This window comes from Equus przewalskii, chromosome 18, assembly GCF_037783145.1.
Source record: "Equus przewalskii isolate Varuska chromosome 18, EquPr2, whole genome shotgun sequence".
In the NCBI taxonomy this organism is placed as follows: Eukaryota; Metazoa; Chordata; class Mammalia; order Perissodactyla; family Equidae; genus Equus; species Equus przewalskii.
Window position 1 is genome coordinate 55,773,702 of NC_091848.1, and position 20,568 is coordinate 55,794,269.

The 20,568-nt window shown below is 38.4% G+C and overlaps 1 protein-coding gene across 7 annotated transcripts in view; it reads left to right on the forward strand.

The window, feature by feature from the left end:
• The window catches only part of SENP7 (SUMO specific peptidase 7), a 141,945-nt gene that overhangs the window by 58,730 nt on the left and 62,647 nt on the right, over positions 1 to 20,568 (forward strand). For 5 of the 7 annotated variants that reach the window (XM_070582009.1, XM_070582008.1, XM_070582010.1 and 2 more), the window contains one exon: positions 16,058 to 16,255. The exons of the other annotated variants lie outside the window; for them this stretch is intronic. In XM_070582009.1, coding sequence (XP_070438110.1) covers positions 16,058 to 16,255 — 198 coding nt within the window. The remainder of the gene's footprint in view (positions 1 to 16,057; positions 16,256 to 20,568) is intronic. 7 annotated transcript variants of the gene reach the window in all.

Genomic DNA, 20,568 nt, shown 5'->3' on the forward strand with positions numbered 1-20,568 from the left:
TTTCCATAGTGAAAAGGCTTAATGAAAGCCCAGCACAATGAATGATGGAAAAAATAAAGGAGACGGAAAATCCTCACCACGCCACATCATTGTGAGATTTCAGATCTTAAAGAAAAGATCTAAACAGCTTGCCGAGACATAAAACCCACATAATTTACAAGGATCAGGAATCATAGTGGCATTGAAATTTTTAGGAGCCGCTCTGAAAGGTAGAAAATTAAGAAACAGTGTCTTCAAAATTCAAAGAGAAAATTATTTGCAGTGTCTTGTTCTATGAGTCAGCCTTGGTGGCCTAGTGGTTAAGATTTAGCACTCTCACCTTTGCAACCAAGGTTCAGGTCTGCGTCCCAGTCTGGGAACCACACCACCTGTCACCACCCTTCTGTCTGTTGTCATACTGTGCTGGCTGCATGTAGCTGTGATGTGGAAAGCTGTGCCACTGGTTATTGCAAATACCAGCAGGGTCATTCATGGTGGGCAGGTTTCAGCGGAGCTTCCAGACTAAGACTAGGAAGAAGGATCTGGCCACCCACTTCTGAAAAAATTGGCCGTGAAAACCCTGTGAATAGCAGTGGGGCATTGTCTGGTGAGAGGATGTCACAAAAAGACCGGGCAGGGTTCCGCTCTGCTGCGTGTGGGGTCACTAAGAAGTCGGAATCCACTCCACGGTGCTAACAGCAATTGTTCTATACTCAACTCGTCAAATGTGAGAGTAGAATAAAGACATTTTTTACATATAGAGGTTCTCAAAAAATTGCCTACCATATACCCTTTTAAGGAAGCTCCTGTATGATATGCTTCACTAAAATGAGAGTATAAGGGGCAGACTTTTTTTGTAGAGGGCCAGATAGTAAATAATTTAGGCTTTGTGGGCCACCTACAGTCTCCGTTCCATATTATTCTCCTCCTGGAGCTTATAGGCTACCTAATGTTTTGGCTTTATTGAGAGGAATTTTGTATCTTTTGTCAATGATTTTCAGTGAAACCCAAGTGATGTTACATGGAAAAGAAAGTAAATTCATTGTATAAAAAGTTAGGTAATTATTGCGGCTGGGCTGGTGGTGTAGTGGATAAGTTGGTGCACTCCACTTTGGTGGCCTGGGATTCACTGGTTTGGATCCCAGGCACAGACCTACACACCGCTTATCAAGTTGTGCTGTGGCAGTGTCCCACATACAGAATAGAGGAAGATTGGCACAGATGTTAGCTCAGCGACAATCTTCCTCAAGCAAAAAGAGGAAGATTGGCAACAGATGTTAGCTCAGGGCCAATCCTCCTCACCAAAGAAAAAAAATATTAGGTAATTATTAACTCCTAGGAAAACAAAACATTGTACCAGATAGGAAATGTAACCCTTGTGGCTATGTGGTTCAGCTTTGAACAATACTCATATAAGGGGCTGGCCCAGTGGCGCAGTGGTTAAGTTTACACGTTCTGCTTTGGCAGCCTGGGGTTCGCTCGTTTGGATCCTGGGTGTGAACCTATGCACTGCTTGTCAAGCCATGCTGTGGCAGGCGTCCCACATATAAAGTAGAGGGAGATGGGCACGGATGCTAGCTCAGGGCCAGGCTTCCTCAGCAAAAAGAGGAGGGTTGGCTGCAGATGTTAGCTCAGAGCTAATCTTCCTAAAAAAAAAAAAAAAAAGAGTACTCATATAAGAATTAGCACTGTGGGTTTAACCATAATTTGTTATGTATGTTGGGAGGTCATTGGTTAGAGGGGCATGTTGGAACAAAGAGTGCAAAATCCTCATGTTCTGTCAGTGGATATTGTTCAAAAGAAAAAAATCATTGGCAGTAATTATTAGGAAAAATAACAGGAAGTTTAACAAGTGGTTTCGTTGGGGAGTAGAGAAGGATGGGGAAGTGGATTGCTTGAACATGAACCCTGTAATAAGAATTTGTAGGGCCAGCCCCATGGCCGAGTGGTTAAGTTCGCGCGCTCTGCTTTGGTGGCCCAAGGTTTCACTGGTTTGGATCCTGGGCGTGGACATGGCACCGCTCATCAGCCATGCTGAGACGGCGTCCCACATAGCACAACTAGAAGGACCCACAACTAAAAATACACAACTGTGTACTGGAGGGCTTTGGGGAGAAGAAGGAAAAATAAAATCTTTAAAAAAAATAAAACAATTGGTCATTCCTCTGAAGGAGATCACGTCGACTGTCTTGTCAGGAACTGTTAGGGGACTTAGTGAAGCCAATTGAAGTTTGAGAGTTCTTCCCTCAGGGATGTGTCTGATGTTATCCTTCTGTTTGAATTATATAGTAGTTCTACGTGTAGCACTTTTTGGGGAGAGAGTTAGGAAATAATAATTGTTGGTATAACTAAAGCAGCACCTGGATTACAAGCGAGCGACAGGCAACCTTGAATGATAGCCAGAGAAGGTGTGTAGTTTTGTAGAAAGATGTATAAATACATTCTTTTCCTACACTGGTGTTGCTGAGGTACCATGTGAAAGGGGAGAGCTTCCCCGGAAAAGTAAAGTCACTCACAATTGAAAAATAAAGGAACCGTTGCAAGGTGGGGAAGGGACTGCTGCAATCAGGAGAACACTCTGACCACAAGGTCTGCAGGGTCTCAGAAGGTAGCCAGGGAAGGGCTCTCCTTGTCTAGGGAGGAGTAAAGAAGGCTGGGAGTAACTGGGTCGGGGAAGTAGGATGAGTAGTGGTGGCAGCGCTGTAGACCTGGATGTGTTTTAGCCTAGGTCAGCCTGTCCTAGAGAGGAGTTATATGCTGGTTCAGGCTGAGAGGGGGTCAAAACTCACAGGCCTAGGCCAAGTAGAGAAATTTAACCAAAGTTTTGTTCTTATAGGTCAGTGGAGGTCACAAGTTGGCTAATCATGTGTGAGGTTTAGGGAAGGAAAAAATTCCTGTATCAACTTAGGTTCTGTGACTGGGCCTTCAAAAGAACTGAGAAAAGAGATTAAAACGAGAAAAACGGAGTTTTATTAATATGTGCATCACCCGTACATTTAGAAGAACTCAGTGAGGAGGCAGTCAAACTGGTGGTTAGAATTTGAGGTTTATACAGTATCTTAGCAAAGAACAATAAGACAAAGTAAAACGTGTTTAGGCTTTTTGGAGCGGCAAACTGTGGGAAGATAAATATATGGGGGAACCTAATGGCAGACAAGGATTATTTCGTAAGGTTTTTTATGTAGATTCCTCTTGATGCCTGTCCCTGAGCTGATAAGAATCTAGAGTTGTCTCTGGGTGATTAAGAGTTCTGCCTTTTTCCGTGCAGGAAAGGGAGACACCTTAATAAATTATGTGCCGCTTTTAGGCGATTAGGGGAATGGCAGAGAGCTTTTCTTGTATCTGCTTCTTTTCAGTTGCCTTCAACTCAAAATAATCCTTATGGCAAAGTGGCGTATTTTTGGTAGCATTTTTTGGGTAGCATATTCTGCTATGCTACAGAGGCAAAGAATAGGAATTTGGAGGGTCTGTGTCTGGGTTAGTCATAGATAAACAGGGTCATCCATGAATCTTATTTAAGTCATGTGGCTAAGAATGGTTTCTTTAACCATTACTGTTCCAGGATCACAGAGCTTGGCAAGGTTCAACATTGTCACCATTAGGGATAAATATATATATTTACTAGGGGAGAAAGCATTTAGTTTTTTTTTTGATTAAAGCTATGATGTACGTGTTTATCTCTTCAGCTCAGATGTAAGCTTCTTGAGGGCATAGTGTCTTCTTGATAGTAGTTGCTTGTTAAATGCTTGTTGAATTCAGGTGGTAAGTGATGCACAAAATGCCTAGTTAGAGGTACATGTCAGATCATAGCAATCTGTGGAGAAATAAATTAATTTTTTTGTCTGGAGACTCAGACAAGATTTAAAGATTCGTGTTGAAGTTATTTTGTTGCTGGAATTGATTTTGGTTAACCTGTATCAGTGACTTCCAAAGCATGGTCCCTGGACTGAACCATCAGTATCAGGGCCACCTGGGAACTTGTTAGAAACTGCAAATTCCCCAGCCCCATCCTAGACCTATTGTATTTGAAATTCTGGGGGGTCTAATCTGCTTTAACAAGCCTTCCAGGTGATTCCGATGCATGCTGAAGTTTGAGAAGCACTAACTGAAACATTGTCACTTAAGCAAATTGTTGCTTAATCTAAACAGAGTGTTTTCAGTTGTATTGTTATTTATTCTCTATTTTAAATAGAGTTCAATTCTCCTTGGCTTGAGTATGTGGTTTAACTGTGGAATACTGCTTTCCTATTTGCTGTGTTCTTTAACATTATGATTTTGTTATTCAGTGTTATAGTTAGGTTCCGCCACACAACAGATTAAATTAGGTTTAATTTAAATTAAATTAAAATCAGGTCTCTAATAACTTACTTAAAAAGATAGTGTTTACATTAGAATTATTTGTTTACTATTTTAGAGATATCTCTAAGAGTATCTTTATTTTGGGGTCATCTGAAAAGGTTTGGGGCCTGGAACGGTTATCCTGTCTGGGTTCTTTTCTTCTCTCAACGTTGTTATGCAGGCAGGGCCAGCTACATTTTGCGGCATCTAGGGCAAAATGAAAACGGAGGGCCCCTTGTTCAAAAAGCAGGAAAAAAGTGCTATTAAATAAAAGTACCTAGGAACTGTTTTTACTCACAACACTTCTGACACGAAAATGTGTGTCTTTTCCAACACCATTTCTCCAGCTTTCCCAGTACTAACTGGGTGTCCTGCAGTTCCATTCTGACACTGTCTACCTGGAGTTAGTGTCAGGTCCCACAAGTTAAGGGCTCACTCCAAGACTGCACTCACTTCAGGTGCCAATCGAAAGTGCCAGGTTGTCACTGGTACTTCTTACTGACTGGCTATAAGTAGGGGGTTCCCATGCCCCCCTCTTCAGGTTTCATAACTTGTTAGAATTGCTCACAAAACTCAGGAAAACACTTTACTTATATTTACAGGTTTATTGTAAAGGATGCAACTCAGGAACAGCCAAATGGAGGAGATCCATAGGGCAAAGTGTGGGCTGGGGGCATAGAGCTTCCTCTTTGGGTGTGTCACCCTCCCAGCACCTTGATGTGTTCACCAGAGACAAAGACCAAATATGTACTTCCCATTGTATCATATCATTCTGTATATCATTATATACTAAACTATAAAACATTTTCCTTTCTTCTGTTGTCTCTTTCTCAACTTATGGTGTATTTTATTTACATCTATCTGTTATTCTAAGTAAAGAAAAATAAATATTTTAAATTATTAGGATGAATTTTACTGTTCACCTTTATATTGTGCAATTTCACTTTTTTTTTTTTCCTATTTCTCCCCGAAGCCCCCCAGTACATAGTTGTATATCCTTCGTTGTGGGTCCTTCTAGTTGTGGCATGTGGGACGCTGCCTCAGCATGGTTTGGTGAGCAGTGCCATGTCTGCACCCAGGATTCGAACCAACGAAACACTGGGCCGCCTGCAGCAGAGCGCGCGAACTTAACCACTCGACCACGGGGCCAGCCCCTGTGCAATTTAACTTTTAAATGCAGATATAAGAGCATTGAACCTGTATATGCAATTGTCGAAATTATACAATTTATGTCTCGTAGTTTGTACATGTGTATGTATTTCGTTCTTATCAGAACAATGGAAACGCTGCACAAAACGAACTCAGCTGCTTTTATTTCACTTCTTGATGCATCCATGTTCTACCAACCTTTCTACCTTTGGCTTCCTGATGTGTAAGGAATGCCTGAAATTTAAAGGAACTGAGAGTTGCCCTTCCCTGCTATGCCATCATTTTCAGTGTAAGTGTTTGGCTAATACAGAGAAGTAACACAAGTAAGAAAGGATACGGTAGGGTATGTTGGTCATTCATGTTTCTTAGGACATTACTTTTTTGTTGTTGTTGAAACTTTTTACTGGTTCAAATGAAAAGTGTGTCTTCTCAGGACTTTGGGTGTCTCTGCTTGCCTTGTTCTCACTTTGAATCTCCTGGAATTCCCACACATGGTGAGTCCACCGGAATTTTCTGCTCATGGACATCTCAAATATTGTATGTGAGTGGGGCAGCCAGGAATGGTGGACACACGTATTGTGAATGTGTTCTCTGCTCATGTGCATGCTCCGTTGTCCCATGAATTTCGCTTACAATACACAAGTTCAAAGATAAAATTATCCAGAATTTCAAGATAACAACAGCAGAGCATTAAAGCAAATGTGGGGCCTTGAGCTCAGGGCCCTGTATGCTGTACAGGTTTCACGTCCATGAAGCTGGTGCAGGATGCAAGTGAAATAAGATGGAAATGGGTACTAAGAGCAGCCTCAGAGGAAAAAGAAGATTTGTCATTATTGGTGATAAAGAAACTTGAAGTATAGCTGAAATTAAGTATGTGTTATGGACTGAATGTTTGTGTTCTCCCCAAATTTATGTGTTGAAATCCTAATCCCCACTGTGATGGTATTAGGAGATGAGGCCTTCAGAGGTGGTTAGGTCATGAGGGTGGAGCTCTCAGAAATGGGATTAGTGCCCTTAAAAAAGCCCAGAGAACTCTCTCACCCCTTCTACCATGTGAAGACATAGTGAGAAGATCGCTGTCTATGAAGCAGGAAGCAGGCTCTCACAGAATCTGCCAGTGTCTTGATCTTGGACTCCCCAGCCTCCAGAGCTGTGAGAAATACATGTTTATTGTTAAGCCACTCAGTCTATGGTATTTTTGTTTTAGCAGCCCGAATGGACTAAGACAGTCTGAGAGAGGAATAGGGCAGAGGCATGCAATTTGTTCTGTTAACCGTATGGATTATGGATTAAAATTAATCAGCTAGTGGTTTATGTAGTACCTCAGATTCCAGAGCATTGTAGTCCTATGTATTAAGCACCAGTGTTTTAATTTCGAAGAATCAGCTAAAGTACCTTTCTCATTGAAAAGACGCTTGTTGAGGCGCTTGGCCAGTTGCCAGGTAGCACGTCCATCCGCTGGAGAGGCGGCCCCAAGGCAGCCTGCAGTGACGGTTAGTCTTTAGAGCCCCTGCAGTTCTTCCAATGGATTTTCAACCCAAACTTTAGCACAGTGTACTTGTACAAATTAATAAACAATGTTTTTTGTTTAATTCTTTGTAATTTGGCTTTGATAAGGACAGTGAGAGTCATTTTCTAATGCAATATAAATATTTTTACATATTCTTAATGGATTTTAATCACCTTTATTGATGTGTAATTTACCCATAATAAAATGCACACATTTTATTTATCTATTTTGATGAGTTTTAACAAATTTGTACATCCATGGTACTACCACCACCGCAGTCTGTGAACACATCCAATTCCCCAGAGACTTTCTATGTGCCTTTTCCCACTAAACCCCCACCCTACCCACCTCAAGCCCAGGCAGTCACTGATCTGCTGTCTGTCACTATAGATTAGGTTTGTCTTTCTAGAGTGGCAAATATGTGAAAACACAGTATGTATATTCTTTTGTGTCTGGTTTCTTTCGCTGAGCATAATGTCTTGGAGATTTGTCTATATTGTTGTGTATGTCAGTAGTTTATTTCTTTTTATTGCTGAGTAGTTTTCCATGATAGAAAAATTCTGTATTTTATCTGTTGCCGAGGAAAACTTTTCCTTTACCCCCTTAGGTTCTGTGGCTGGGCCTGAGAAGTAAGCTGGTAGAAGACAGATTATCAGGAAAAAAGCATACAAATGTTATTTAATATTTTAATGTGTACATGGGAGCCCTTATAGGAAAAATAAAGATCTGAAGACGTGGTTCAGACCGAGAGCTTACATACCTTTTAAACAAAGAACAATAACTTTGTGGAGAAGTGACAAGACAAAAGAAAAAGGTTTATGCTTTTGGGTGCAGTAAATTGTGGGAAAGTGACTAGAAATATATGGGGGGAACTAATGGAAGATAAAAGTTATTTTAGTAGGGTTGTTTGTGCAGATCCATTTTGGTGTGGGCTCCCAGCCTCTGGTGATATGAATGTCTTCGTGGTATGGAGTAGACACCTTTCTCATGGAAAATTTTATGACCTGCTTTCAGGTAGAAAGGGGGAAGTCAGAGAGCCTTTTCTGCATCTGCTGTTTCTCAAGTGCCTTCAGCTCAAAATAATCAGTATGCCAAAGAGGCATAATTTGGGGTGACGTGTTCTTACCCCCTTCATATCCGTTAGGCTGATGATGGACTTTTGGTTTGTTTCCAGTTTTGAGCTACTATGAATAAAACCGCTGTGAATGTTCATGTATTAGTGCCTGTCTGGACACGTTTTCATTTCTTTTGGATACCTTGATGCAAAATAACCAATAACTATTCTATGGATAAGAGAGAGAGGTGAGTTTTACTTGAGCCATGGTGAGGATTATAACCTGGGAAGGTAGTTTCCACAAATAAACAAAGTGTTCCGGAGAAGTATGGTTTTTAGCACAGTTTTATACCATTCTAGAACAAAGAACATACATTAAACACACCCAGGACACATATTCATCTTCAAAGTTTCAAAGAGCTATTCAGTTGCAGATTAGCAAGTCAACATGACCCTGATGTCCAGGAAAGGGAATTTATCTTCATGAGTACTAATAAGGGCGTTACCGATAGGGTGTTACCAGTACTGGCATGTAGGAGGGAAAGTATGCATTCTTATCTTAAGAGAGTGCATTCTTTACTTTAATGGTTAAAGCAGATGTACAGTGTATGTTTGATAGGCTGGAAATCAGGCTTCTTTATCAAGTTCAAACCAAATCAGTTTTGAACCAGAAGGCTACCCCATATACCTCAATATGTGAAAATTACTTGTCAGGTAAATACCTAAGAGATAGATTACTGGGTCATTGAAAGTGCATTTTCAATTTTGCAAGAAACTGCCAAACTGTTTTCCAAAAGTGATTGTGCCATTTTGTGTTCCCACCAGCAGTGTAAGAGAGTTTTACTTCCTCTACAGCCCTGCCAACACTTGTATGGTCAGTTACTATCATCATCCATAGTGATGGATGTGTAGTGGTATCTTATTTTGGTTTTAATTGCATTTTCTTGGTCAGTGATGTTGAGCATCTTTGCATGTGCTTATTGGCCTTGTGTATCTTCTCTAAAGTGTCCGTTTAAATCTTTTGCTCCCTCTCCCATTTCTTTTTTTTTTTTTTGAGGAAGATTAGCCCTGAGCTAACGTCCACTGCCAATCTTCCTCTTTTTTTGCTGAGGAAGACTGGCCCTGAGCTAACATCCGTGCCCATCTTCCTCTACTTTATATGTGGGACGCCTGCCACAGCATGGCTTGACAAGCAGTGCCATGTCCACACCCGGGATCCAAACCGGCAAACTCCAGGCTGTCGAAGCAGAACGTGCAAACTTAACTGCTGTGCCACAGGGCCGGCCCCTCTCCCATTTCTTAAAAAGACCAAAGCCTTTTTTTTAAAAGACTAGAAAGAGAAGATTTAGTGATATTGAACATCTTTTCCTGTGCTTATTGGCCATTTATATGTCTTTTTTCTGAAGTGTCCAAATATTTTGTCCATGTAGAGGAGGTAAAAACCCTTTTTCCTCTACCCTCCCAGGTTTTCTGATTGGGGCTCTGCAAATGTGACTGACAAAATGCAACATAAACAAACAGTTTATTTTTTTAAATTTTTTTTAAAGATCGGCACCTGACCTAACAACTGTTGCCAATCTTTTTCTTTTTTTCCTGCTTTATCTCCCCAAATCCCCCCGGTACATAGTTGTATATCTTAGTTGCATGTCCTTCTAGTTGTGTCATGTGGGACGCTGGCTCAATGTGAACTGATGAGCAGTGCCATGTCGGCGCCCAGGATCCGAGCCAGCAAAACCCTGGGCCACTGCAGCGGAGCGCACGGACTTAACCACTCGGCCACGGGGCCAGCCCCCAAACAGTTTATTAACATGTGCAGTGTGCATATACTCTGGAGAAATTCTGTGATGAGTAACTCAGGGGGGTGGATACAACTTGGGCTTTATATTGTGTCTTAACAAAGAACAGTAAATTTCTGGAGAAGTGATTAGACAAAGTGATACTGAATCCCTTAATCTCAAGTTTGTGTGCCTGATGCACAGTTAAGCCAATCACTGAGACATTGATGCTTAGAGATGGAGAAAGGTTTATTTGAATTGGCCAAAATGAGAAGGTGGGAGGATAGGTTCTCTCAAATCCACCTCAACAAAGTAGAAAGCAGGGGGTCTTTGTAGAGCTGAGGGGCTTGGGAGGAGGAGTTTCAGAGAAACAAAGGGGAAATCCGTGTTTCTTTCACTCAGATAAACCCTCAGGCAATCAGACTTCTGGGCATCAGTGGCAGCTGGGGGCTGGTTATCTGGTGATAACTTCCTTAAGGCATGCTATTCTTGTGCAAAATAAGCTAATAAATCTTGTGGCCCTTGAGTCACCCCTCAGGTTAACCAAGAAAACAGCAAATTAACAAGATTAACTTCTTTTCATCTGTGTATGTGTTGGGAACAAGGTTGAAGGGTACCCATGTTCTTATCGAATATTTACAGTAACCCTCAGGTATCCAGCTTCAAAAGGAAAAAGGTTTGAGGCTTCCAAGGATGACAAACTGTGGGAAGCTAGACATAGGGGGAAAACTAATGGAAGATAAGGTTTGTTTAGCAAGGCTTGTTATGTAAATCCTGTCTCTGGGCTGATAAAGGTCTCTGGGGATGAACAGTCTAAAGCCTACTTTTAGGCAAGTCGGGGTGAGCAGAGAGCTTTCTTTGGCATCTGCTGCTTCTCATTTGTCTTCAGCTCAAGATAATACTTATGCTGAAGTGACGTATTTTGGGGTGGCATATTCTGATTTCCTACACTTGTTGTTCTGAAGGACAAGAAATGCTCTAAATTAAATTATGAGAAAAGAAACTAAAACACTGTTTTCATTCCAACTGTTTCCAGAACAAAAAACAGGACTCCAAATTTTGAGGAAGGATTATTTTTTCCGATTTCTGAATTTATTTAGTCAAGCTAATAAGTCATATTTATGTATTCATTGAATAAAGTGCTTTTGTTAAAAAATTTAAATTTAACGAAATTTGAACTTTTCTAGAAAACCTAGTATATGTGTTTTGTTCATAGGCAAAAAGAAATTTTTTTCTTCTGTGGTTGAGCTGAGTTTTTCTATAATTACAGAAACATTACTGAAATTACAGAAACATTGCTACAGAAGAGATGTAGTATATTTCTTATGTTTTAGTTGCAACTCCTTTCTTCCTCTTTAAAACTAACCTGTCTCCTAACTTTTTGGATTGTATTGCCACCTAAGTGCGTCTCCCTAAATACTAAGTTTTGGTTTTGTTTTGTCTGATTTGAATGTTGTTCTTTATTCCTAAATTTCTATTCCAGTATCCGTAGAAATTTTATGGCATTTAAATGTAGAAGTCTAAAATTTTTTATCTTAATAATTTGAAGTAAAAAGATACTGACTTCTGCTCTAGGATATTATCAGGCAGCCAAATTACAATAAAGCCAAATATGTAAACATGAAATAAGTATTTTCCCAGAGATTCCAAATTGTCTTTTTCACTTAGAGCCCCACTATTAGAATAATTAGTAAAATCACCAATCGTTTGTTATTTTCCAACAGAAATTCTTATTTGGTCTTGGTGATTAGAAAAATGACTTTCTCCAACTTTGGGTATTTTCATATTTAAAATTATTGAAATTACCATTGGGATAATAATTTCCCAAATAATTTATCAAATTTCCAATAGTTAATAGTTTTCCCATTAGACTAAATGTATACCTTGTATATCCTTAAGATTTTATAAGTATTTTTGTTTGATCATTTAGAATTTTAAGTTGCACAGTTGTAAAATCTTATAAAAGAATAGTCTAATTTCCTGAATGTAAAAAATACATACATACATACATATATATATATATATTCGTTTCACTAGTCAATTGATAGGTTTTGGCTAAGTAAACCTGAACTGTTTACTATTCTTTAAAAAATTTAATTAGTTGTATCTGAGCGAGGCCTGTGCATAAAAAAATTAATTAGTTGACATTTCTCTTTGTATAAATAGTGCTTGCTTAGTATAGAAAAAAGAAATAAAGACAAATAGAAAACAGAAAAAACAACAGAGAGATAGACAGCCACCCTTAAAAGTTAAAGAAGAAGATTTTAAGAGACTAATAAGTAATATTCCATTTAGTGGCTTTATCATGGTTTACTTAACCATTCTGCTGTTGCTGGGTGTTTAAAGTTGCCTTTAGTTTGTTGCTTTTGTAAGTAATACTGTGATGAATATCTTCGTGTGTAACTTTTTTTCTGTTTTTCACACTTTTCTTGGTCTAAGATTCCAGACATGGAATTATTTTGTCATGAGTATAACACTCATATATCCTTCATCTAGATTCACCACTTATTAACATTTTTCCACATTTGCCTTTTCTCAGTCTCTTTTCATACATGTAAGTGTATATCACATATACAGATATAAATATAATATACATTTTTTGGGGAACTGTTTGAAAGTAAATTGCAGACATCATGGCACTTCACCTTTAAATACTTCAGCCTGCATTTCCTAAGAAAAAGGACATTCTCTTACCTAATAACCACAATATATTATGAAGAAAATTAACAATAATTTTATGTCATCCAATATAAAGTCTAGAATCAGAATTCTCTGTCCCCAAAATGTTTGTTTTTTTAAAAATGTAAGATCAAATTGAGGTTTATGCTTTATATTTTTTGGTTATTATGTCTCGTCAGTCTCTTAATCTTAGAATAGTCCTGCCTGTCCCTTCTTCTTTTTTTTCTTTTAAACCATAACATTGACTGTTTTGAATAAGAGTTGTCTTGTAGAATGTCCTACATTCTAGATTTTTTATTTGTCTGGGTCTGTCCTCTTAATTAGGTTCATGTTACATTTTTGACATACTTCATAGCTGATGTCGTTTGCTTATTGCATCCTATCAGGGGATACATATATGCATGTCCCGCTGTTGGTAGTCCTACATGTGATCACGTGATTGAGGTGGTAGCTGCCAGATCTCTCCATTGTAAAGATACTTTTTTCTTTTGTAGTTAATAACCACCTGTGAACCTAATTATCCATTTGCATTGTGCTGACACCAAGGTGGCTGAGCGCTGATAGAAAAAAAATCACAAAACAGTATATTTGTGACATTATAAATTAAGGTTATTAATCTGCATGGATTCCTAAACTGTAAGATAATCCCACTGTGTTTCTCTAGTCAGCTTGTGTTCCCCTTCTTCACAGTGATGATCCGAAACCTTTTCTCAAGCCAATGTTCCTTTACCTTTCCCGTCACTTTGAAAAGACGGTCTTGGTTCCTTCTACTTCCTGGAAGAAGGGGAAGGGTGCCCCGTCTCCCATCATGCAGCAGCATAGTGGAGCAGTTAAGAGTACTGGCAGTAGAGTTGAGAGAGTGTGGTTCTGGATCCCACTTTTACTACTCACTCATTTTACTGTGGGCTTAGTCATTAATCATTCTGTCTTGGTCTTCTCAATTGTAGAAGATTAATAATTACCGTTGTACCCCATAGAGTAGTTGTGAGGACTTTTTTTTGCTGGGGAAGGTTCACCCTGAGCTAACATCTATCGTCAGTCTAACTCTGTTTTGTATGTGAGTCGCTGCCACAGCATGGCTGGTAAGTGGTGTAGGTCCATGCCTGGGATCTGAACCTGTGAACCCAGGCCGCTGAAGTAGAGCACACCAAATTTAACCACTATGCCACCAGGCCAGCCCCAGTTGTGAGGATTAAATTAAATAAATCGTTGTAAAATGCTTAGCATAGTGCCTGGTATATAGTGAATGTTCAATGAATATTAGCTCTTATTATGCCATTTCTTAGGAAACTTACTGTGTTAATTATCTTGTCACGCATATCTTCAACCTCTCCCACTCTGTTGACCTCTTCCCATGAGCACTTAAACTTACACAAATATTTTCTCTTTTTTTTCTTTTTTTGGTGAGGAAGATTATCCCTGAGCTAACATCCATTGCCAATCTTCCTCTTTTTCTTTTTGCTTGAGGAATATTATCCCTGAGCTAACATCCGTGTTAGTCTTCCTCTATTTTCCGTGTGGGATGCCTCCACAGCATGGCTGACAAGTGGAGTAGATCCCGTGCCTGGGTTCCAAACCTGTAAACCTGGGCCACTGGAGTGGAGCGTGCAGAACTTTAACCCCTCAGCCACAGGGCCCCAAATATTTCCTATCTTAAGCTGACTAACCAACCAATAACTAAGAAAATCTTTCCAGCATTTCATGTCTGTCTTCACCTCTTGCACTGTGTCTCCCTTTCACAGCGTGTCAACTGCCTGCATTTGCTCTGTCCCTTTCCTCCTTTCCCGTTTATTTGTCCTCCTGTATTCTAGTTTCTGCTCCGACCCTTCCACTAAACTACCCCTGATAAAGTCAGTCACCATTACCTCTCTAAACTCATGGTTATTGTGTTTTATCCTTAATGCTTCCAGTTCATTCTTCATAGAAGATCAAAGTGATCTTTCAAAAATGCAGCTCTGATCTCATTCTCTTGTTGAAACTAGTGGGTTTCTATTGTATTGGCATAAAGTCTCAAATCCCTAATATAGTCCACAAGATCCTGCCTAACTTCCCATCTTTATCTTGTACAAATTTCCTCCTCACTGTAAGCACTTGAGCCAGGTAAGTCCTTTAATTTCCTTGAACAAGCTTTACCCCAATCAGAGCATTTGCATTTTGTCCCCCCGTTTTGGATCACTCTCTGTTTTCCGCCTGTTTCCTTTGGATAGTGCCTATCCTTTGAGGTTTCAGTTTAAAGGTCCTATTCTTGGTACAGTCTTCCCTGACCCGGTTTGTGAGTGCAGCATCTGTACTTTCCCTTCATATCACTCATCACGTTGTAATTAAATAATTAATTGGGTAAGTCTCCTCTGGAATGTAAGCCCTGCGAAGGCAGGAACTGTAACTGTCTTATTCCTTGCTGGATCTCCAGATTCTATTAGTATAGTTGTTTTGCTAGAAGAGATTTGGTAAGTATTTGTTGAATGAAGAATGAATTATTATTCATTCATAGAAATGTCACTCATCTTTTTACTCTTTAATGATAATTCTAAAACGTATAGATTAAGCTTTTTTTTAACCTCAAAATATTTGGAGTTTCAATGCATTCTGTGGAGATTCTCTTGAAGACTTGTACCCTCCTTTTTCCAGATAGTCTGAAGATTCAGCCCCAAGTGGCTGCTGCAAGCAAGTGATTTCTTTGAGATCTGTTTTATTTTAAAAATACATGAGCATTTTGCTTTCTGATTCTTAATATTCTTATGTTTGTTAAACACACGAGCAAACAGTACCTAGGACTGATCCCAGGTAGTAGAATAGACACTCTTCTGATTAAACGTTTCCAGTTCTTGCAGCCATTCCTCCTTTGACATTGTTTCAAGGCCATGTGACAGCCTGTTCACACCGCTGCAAAAGCTGTACTTCATGGTTCCAGAACTGAACACAGTTCTTCAAGTGTTGTCAAGACAAAGATGTACTGAATGAGTAATGAGCAAAATGTAATGAGGCAAAAAGCTGGAACTGCTTGCGTTTATCAGTTTTACTTTTGAAATTGGTTTAGGTACGGTAAAAGTAAATGTTTTAAATTGACCATTTTTAAAAATAAGGTAAAATTAAATCTCTATCTTGAGACTATGTAGGCTTAAGACTGTAGATGATGGACTATTGCACCCTTAGTTTTTATAATGTTTTCTGAATCAAAAAATGCTAAAACAGAAACACATTTTTAGTGAAGAAAGGTGGTTGCCTCTGTGGTGAGATGTGCAGATGTGTGTTATTGTTCCACTAACAGTGGGGATAGGCACATATCAGTTACCAGGAATCTAACAGCTATATGTGTATGTGACCATAGTTGTAGTTTACCAGACAGAATTCTGAAGAAAATCCCAATTTAAGTGAATTTAGCTTTACTTTTTAATGTATATTTGAGAATGGTTAGGCAAATTTTTTACTTATGTTATTTACTACTCTAGTTAAAATTGCTTGAAGAACTGAAATTTAGAATTCCTGGAGGTTTGTATTTGTTATAGATTGTGATGAATTCATGTGTTATACAATGTTTAGTACTTATGTATTAATTATTTATATGTGTAACAGGCAACTCAAAGTTATGTTGACGAATGTCCTATGGACGGATTTAGGACGAAAATTCAGAAAGACCCTACCTAGAAACGATGCTAATTTATGTGATGCCAACAAGGTGCACTCAGACTCATTGCCTTCGACATCTGTTGACAGCCTAGAGACATGTCCAAAATTAGAACTTCTTCACCAAAGCCTTAATTTTTCTGAAAGGTATGTTGTTCAGTATTGATTTTGTTCAACTTACCACAATTGCAATAATATAAGTCCAGTAGTTTTAACAATAAGATTGTTAGAAATGATCTTTAAGAAAATATGCGTATACAGGTGTGCCCCACTCTAAAGCAAATCTTAAAACTGACAATCTTAATCTACTAAGTTAATGATAGTTTTGCACTTTGTTAAGTAGACTGACGTAGAATTATTTTTTAAAAAAGTATCCTTAGTACATTTAACTTACTGTATAATTTGATTCACGTATACGTATTTTGAGAGAGTCATTTATAATATAAAATTAAGAGATATATACAGTTATGCACCGCATAATGACATTTTGGTCAATGATAGACCGAATATATGACAACGGTCCCTTAAGCTTGGTACCTTATAGCCTAGGTGTGTAGTAGGCTGTACCATCTAGGTTTGTGTAAGTGCGCTCCATGATGTTCGCACAATGACAAAGTCACCTAATGATGCATTTCTCAGAACGAATCCCTGTCCTTATGCGGCGCATGACTGTCCAGACAGATAGGTAAGGACCTAGATTAAATAACACTTAAAAGATATGTTAAATATACAGAAAATAAAAAATGTGTCTTTAGCATACCTTTTAAATGTTATTTAATCTAGGTCCTTACTATTTTTGACTTTGTGAGCTTTCTTCTATTTTACACATATTTTTAAAAAGGAGATGGTATTGAAACATTACCCCCAGATTTTTAGTAATAAATATGCAGTTTAATTTTGAAAACTAACAAGACCAATTTTGTTTTGTATTTTTAAAAAAAATTGTGTATGGAGTTTGGGGCTGAAAACTAGGAGTTAGCTCTGGGAATTTGTGATCTCTAGCATAATATTTTTAATATATTTCCATTTGCAGTTTTAACCATTAAATGAATATTTTTTGTGGGGAAGTACTTTGCTTTCAATTAGAATAACCTGTCATTAGCTTTGGTTATATGGTCATAATCTGAATGACAGAATATAAGTGCTTTAAGCCAAGATCCAGATAACAACTGCCAACTTTCAACACAATTATTTTTAAAATAAAAGTTGAACTCTGTCAAAACGTCTGAACAGTGTATTACACATTAATTTTTAAAAAAGGACACTTCTTTTAAAAAAGCCAAAGACGTAAAAAGCTAAGTAACGAGAATTCCCTTACTAAATCATACCTGATGTAAATTTAACTTTCTAAAGCACCCTAAATCTTAGAATCGGACAAGTTAGCTTGAGTAATTTATGAAGCAGTTTGCTCTCATTCTCCTGGATTCTGTGCTTTTCCTCCTTAGTACAGGTGAACTGTTCCCTGACCGTGCTGAGAGTCTCAGTGAAGGGGCTCGCTAAAGGAAGACCTTTCCAGTCCCTCTAGCTCTTTTGAAAAGAAGCTTTGCCTTCCCTCCAGATGACAACTGCAAGCTTATCAGCCCATCATCCCACGGGTGTCCTTTTTCAGTTAGAAGAGTGTGATTAGAACAGTGTAATATGCTCTAGTCTCTCAGAACAATAGTTTTTCTCACCAGGAATTGTTGGTAGCTAGATTATGTATTCATGAAATTTAAATATAATATGAAGTAAAGAGTCCCAATAAGATTGTAATTTGATTTTTACTGTGTGTGTGTTTTTTCCTGTTCACTTTCTGGGGTGAACTACCAGCTAGTCCAACCTTTTCCCTTGCTCCTAGTGTTCTGAATTTAACTTGTTCCAAAGTGAATGCATCATCTTTGTTCTCAGACTGGTTCCTCTTTCTGTATCCCCTCCCTGTCTGAGTATATGACTCCCCTACACTCAATTCTCCAAATTAGAACTTGGGAATTGTCCTGACTTCTCTTCCTTCCGTACCCTTCGTATCTAGTCATTTATCATGTCTAGTTATTTTTGCCTCCAAAATGTGTCTTGAAATGATCTCTTCTTCATCTTTCTTGCCACTGCCTCGGTTGAAGCCCTGAGAACCTTGTGCCTTTATTACTACGACAGTAACTTGCTTGGGCTTCCTGTGCACAGTCTTTTTCTTCTTGGTCATTTCCCTGTATGGTTGCCCAAGTATTCGTTCTAAAAGGCAGATATTACTTGTCACTCTCTAGTTTAACATCTTTCTGTGGCTCCACATAACCTTCAGGATAAAGTTAAACTCGTTAGCTTGGCATGTAAGGTCCTTATTGATCTCACCTTTGCCTGTCTCTAGCCTGTGTCTGTCCTCTCCTCCACATTCATGCTGGGCTTTAGACTTAGGGAACCACTGGTAGCTCACTGAATGTACAATGCTGTTTGTTCTCTTACCTTGGAACAATTCTCCTTTTTCCTTTTACTGACTTCTGTTGGTCTTTGACATTGAGCTCAAATGCCATCTTCTTGGGAAGCCTTCCTTGATTCCAGCGCCCACATCTGCATTTGATCCCTTTCTTTGTCTTGTTAAGCGTCTTGTTCATATATCCTAGCGCTCATCACCCTGTGTTGTGATTTTTAGTTTCTCTGCCTCCCTGACAGTAAGCTTCTTGAGGACAGGGACTACATTTGATTATTTTCCCTCTGTTGCTGGTACCTAGCATAGTACTGGGCACATACACAATGTTCAGTAAGTGTTTGCTGAATCCAAGAAAGAGACTGCTGCTCAGCAGTCTCTCATCTCTAGTCTCTCTGGTTGAAATGTATTTTTCCAATTATTTTCTCTGTAATTTTGGTGACAACCAGGAAATGAGATATTACAAGCTTCAAGTAAGAAAATTGGAGAACTGTTTAGGGTATGGCTTTGGATAGATGTTTTCTATCTGGGACTTGTTATCTGGAATAGGAGACTCAATGCTTTCTTCAGTCTTTGCTTAACTCTGACATGATGCTTTTTGTCTTATTTTCATTTTTATTTAGCTAAGACTTTATTATTTCAGAAAGATGACAGGGAGAAAAATGTATTTTTGGTTTTTAATTTTATCTTAAAGTTTAACTTGAGTAAACCAAAATTTCTCATTCAATCCCAGAAATAGCATTTTTTAAGAAATTTTATTTGCATTCTAGGATCTAAAGGTAGTGATCTAAGTCTGTTGCCTTTTATGTGAGGACAATTTAGCCTTTTAATTTCTGGATAAGATTGAGAAGAAAAACAGAAAACACATGGTCCAAATCAATCTTGTTAAATAATGAAGAAAAGAGTCAAGAGTTTTAGAAATATCAAACTGGCAGCATATGGAATGTACACATTTATTTATTTATTTTTGTCTGAGGAAGATTCACTGAGCTAACATCTCTTGCCAATCTTCCTCTTTTTGCTTGAGGAAGATTTGCCCTGAGCTAACATCTGTGCCAGTCTTCCTCTATTTTGTATGTAGGACGCTGCCACAGCATGGCTGCCAACAAGTGATGTAGGTCCACGCCTGGGAACTGAACCCAGGCCGCTGAAGTAGAGTGTGCTGAAGTTAACCCCTAGGCCATGGCCCAGCCCCTGACAAATTTTTTTTTAAATAAGTAAACCACATTTTAGTGTAGGTTTTGTCTCCGTATGTGGTTCACATCTGTTTTCCTGGGAGAAAATTTCCATACATTTGTAAACCTTGGTCATTAGGCAAATAAGAGCCTAGTGGGACACACATACAAGGCTTTTGAGGAAATAAACCATGTTTCTCTTGCTTTCATCAATTGGCACCAGTGATTGTTAGAGAAATATGGAGACAGTGTACCCATATTCCATTAAAAAAGTTAGCTCCTGGTTCTTGGAATTTCTCTAAATGGTGTAATTATATTTATTCATTTTTTCTTAAATTTACATATGTTTCAAGTTAAAACAAATTATGTATTCCAGATATTGTGATGGTAAGACTTTTTGGACACTACAGTATTCCTGTCACCTTAAGATTTCTTTAAGCCAGTAATATTTTACTTGAGTGATAATTTATTCACTTAAAATTTAGTAAAAGGGCAAATTCAGAAAATCTGTGAATCTCTTTAAGAAAGTTATTCAAAAATTAAAATTTTTTTCTCCACATAGCTTAAGAAACTGATTTAGAAAGTATATTTTGAATTATATCCTCTGGGATAAGAATGGATTTATGAGAACTCTATTAAAATGTCACATAGCAGAATTTTAGTAAGGTGTTCATCTTAATTACCACAAAATGAAAACTAAATTAGTACTGTAATTTTTTTTGCTTGTTATATTATACCTTTATTGCCAGATATAATTATGTTATCTTTCAACAGGTGTTCCATTTCTTTAAAAATTCCTTCTTGATGTGAAGTTTATATTAATAGCTCTCATCAGTTTTTCAAGGTTCCTCCCCATTTATTAAATTATTTGAATCTTGCATTTACCTTGC